The 3489-nt window shown below is 32.5% G+C and overlaps 1 protein-coding gene across 1 annotated transcript in view; it reads right to left on the bottom strand.

The window, feature by feature from the left end:
* Nucleotides 1-3489, bottom strand: part of ADAM23 (ADAM metallopeptidase domain 23) — a 164288-nt gene that overhangs the window by 55158 nt on the left and 105641 nt on the right. Inside the window, exons 7-8 of the mRNA XM_012661203.1 lie at nt 2257-2329; nt 1376-1449 (exon numbers count right to left, since the gene is read on the bottom strand). Coding sequence (XP_012516657.1) covers nt 1376-1449; nt 2257-2329 — 147 coding nt within the window. The remainder of the gene's footprint in view (nt 1-1375; nt 1450-2256; nt 2330-3489) is intronic.

Below are 3489 nucleotides of genomic sequence, written 5' to 3'. Positions count from 1 at the left end.
AAAATATTCATATTTACCAAAAATTTCAATTAAAATCTACATAAAACTCATTTACATAAGAACAGCATAAACTATAATTACTTCCGGTATATCTGAAACAGGTGTAGTCAGATAGAAACATTGACTCACTGGAGTGAAATTCTAAAAATAATGTACCAATTCTTAACAACACAACTCAAATGAACCAGCATTGCCAATTATTACATCCTAAAGTCTTCTAAATTTTAACTGTTACTAGATAATCCTTTAAGAGTATTTTAGCCCTCATTTGGACTTTTACTTTTTTTAACAGTTAGAAAATTAATAATGGTGGCTCTTCCTCACACACACAGCCATTGAACAGTTTATATTTGATAGGGGTGGACTGTAGTAAAAGAACAGCATCCTATATAAAACTTATTATTATCAAGCACATCTTCCAGAGTAAGCAAAAAGAGATCTCTAAGTATCCCCCCACCAAAAATGTATCCACAATCACCATAATAAGAAACTCGTAAAAGAGAGGATGATTTAACCTGGACCTAAATTTTTGATGGTTGGTAGCCTAATTTTTTCACACACACAAAAAAATACATTCAGCAAAACATTATCTAAAATGTGCAGTTTCCACTATAATTACTCATTAAGTTATCTAGTAAATTACTATGTAATCCATAAGCTGTAGAATTAATTCTCAGTTACATAGCATTCACCATGTAATTATTAAACAGTCCCCATCATTACAGCTTCTTAATCTATTATGAAAAAGACTAGAAACATAATTTCAGTTATAAAGCCCCTATACATTTATCAATACATGGGAGGTATATCATAGTAGTTGATTATATAATTACGAGATTTATATTTAGTAACTGTCATATCGCTAATGGTCAAATAAATTCATTCCCTTCTGAAAACTACATCTAGCTTCAAAGTTTGGTGTAACAGAGTTTTTAAATTGAAAGAAATAAAAATAACCATGATTAGCTAACAATTCAAAACCTGACTCCTCTCCCTACTTTTTTTTTGTTGTTGTTATTAACAGAAACATTTTATATGATGTTATATAAGCCATGCCGGCGGGGGTAAAAAAGCCTACTGTACTTTAAATAGAAAAAAAAATACACTGAAATTTTCATAAGAAAACATTTTGAAAATAGAGCTAAGACAATACACTCTTTACACGACATCAGGGTTCTTTAGTTTGAATCACTAATAGAGAGAGATGAATAAAAAGCAGTGTATTGATGAGGTTTGAGGTCAAATCATAGGTTTTTTTTGTTTTTAAGCAAAAGTCCCCCAAATCTAAACTGTTTGGGGTATACTTAGATACGGTGTGATGACAGGCACACAACTGAGTAAAACAGCCCCACCCAAAGCTCAAGGGCCCACTCACAGTCACCGCTCTCTTCCTTCTTTTCAGCCACTGTAATTCAGACAGCAATGGCCACTGCTCGCCACCTTCCACAGCTGTGTGAAAGAAAACGAACACCAAAATTTATGCTTGACTATATTTCAGTGGACTATGTTTTTAAAATATTCTCTGAAAGAATACTGGCATTGATAATATATGTCATCTTAAAATCAAGATAACTGAAGGCAAAAACAAAAGGTACACTGACCAATAAACACTTCACACTCTCATGGTCACAAAGATAGTTCGAACACGTACTTTTCTTCCAAACATCATGAAAACATAATGAGCTGTTCAAGATTCATTAGAGGATGCATATTTAACCAGCAACCACCTGACAACAACTGAAAATCTGAGAGAATTCCACTATGTTTAATTCATTTTAGAATGAAAAATAATGTATGGCATAAGCTTTTGCATAAATTATTAAAGACTTTTGACATTAATATACAGAAACAACATCACATACCCCAACAATCCCTAAGAAGCTTTTGCCAGTATTAGCCTACTTAAGATGCCCCAGGAGCAGAGCAGAGGAAGGAGGCCATCCAAGTTGGCTAAGGAGCAGCAAATTGCCAGGACAATTTAAGGATGAACCTCACTATAAATCACTCTACTAAATCTGGCCACATTCTCTGGTTCCCAAGACAGCTTTACTCCTGGGCTTCAAGTTTTGGTCTTTCCATCGGAAACGATTCTTCACGCCTCATTACGTGACAGCCACAGTTTACTCCAATGCCCACGCCACTGCTCACCCCAATCTCAGACCAATTTCACTTCCCAACAGCTTGCATGTTTACCAAGTTCCATTAGTTACAGCTCCCACTACATAAAATACAATAGCCATTTTAATTAAAACATACTGAGATTCTTCACTTGCTTAGAATATTGTCCCGCCAAGGTTTTCTGGATTATATGTGGTCGACCTGTGTTTTTCTGAAACAAAAACAATTGTAGGAAATCAGAAAGCGAGATGCGAACAAGCCTCTATGCAACAGTGTTAGAACTTTCTCTAATGTCCATCCTAAAATGGGAATATTTATGTGTCAATCTTTTAGCTATGAAAAGTGAAAATATGTCTTACAGAAATTTCAATTTTAAATAAGATAGAGCATCATCCAATGATCTCAGTTTAGATAAAAGCATAGTTTAATTTTTAGATATTCTTAAACCTTAGCTTTCTTCAAAGCCATGAATTAGAAATTCACAAAGAAAGAAACACAAAAGGTCAATAAACAATTGAAAAAAATGCTAAACACTTTAATGATCCTTCAAAATGCAAATTTTTAAAAATGAAGCACCAATTTTTGCCATGAGATTGGCAAAGGTTTAAAAATTGTGATATCCATAGTTTATTACAGTTGCAAGGCAAAAAGCACTCTCACATGTTGCTGGTGGGAGGAAATTGGTAGCCCAGTCTGAGAGATAGCAACATCTATCGACAACCTTGAAAATATTCATATCCTTTCCCCTAGAAATTATACTTTTAGGAATATCTTGTTACCATTACCATTACTGTTATTAGCCTCCATTACTGAGTGCACGGTATGTGCCAGGCCCTGTTAATGTATATATTATCCAAGTCATTCCTCACAAAAACCCCATACCGTTGATTTTTATCTTTATTTTACAATTAAAGATATTAAGGTTTAGAGAGATACATTATTGTCTTAAAATTATATTACAAAATAATGATCCAATTTATTTTAAAAATATTGGAATATATCTCTGAAAACTAGAAGAGTATACATACACTTAAAGGTAAAGAGAAGTTATCTTTGGAGGATAGGATAACAGATAATTACTTAGTTAAGTATTTTGCTTTCATTTATTTTGCTTTTCCACATTTCCTATAATGTAACTGTGGGTTTTATAATCAGAAAACTAGTTATAAAAAAGAACCTTCTTAATAAATTACATAAAAGACATAATAATTATGAATTTTGCTATTCATTTATTACTTGAGAGATAACATGAATTTTCATTAGAAATATCCTACCAATATTACTTGACTTATTGTAAAGCATACTAAAATTAATAATAATAAAGATCAAAAAAATCTAAATTTGATTACAGTAAGTACTTAATTCTGGTAA

This window comes from Propithecus coquereli, unplaced genomic scaffold (genome assembly GCF_000956105.1).
Source record: "Propithecus coquereli isolate 6110/MARCELLA unplaced genomic scaffold, Pcoq_1.0 Scaffold70, whole genome shotgun sequence".
NCBI lineage: Eukaryota > Metazoa > Chordata > Mammalia > Primates > Indriidae > Propithecus > Propithecus coquereli.
This window is presented reverse-complemented; position numbering and strand designations above follow the sequence as displayed.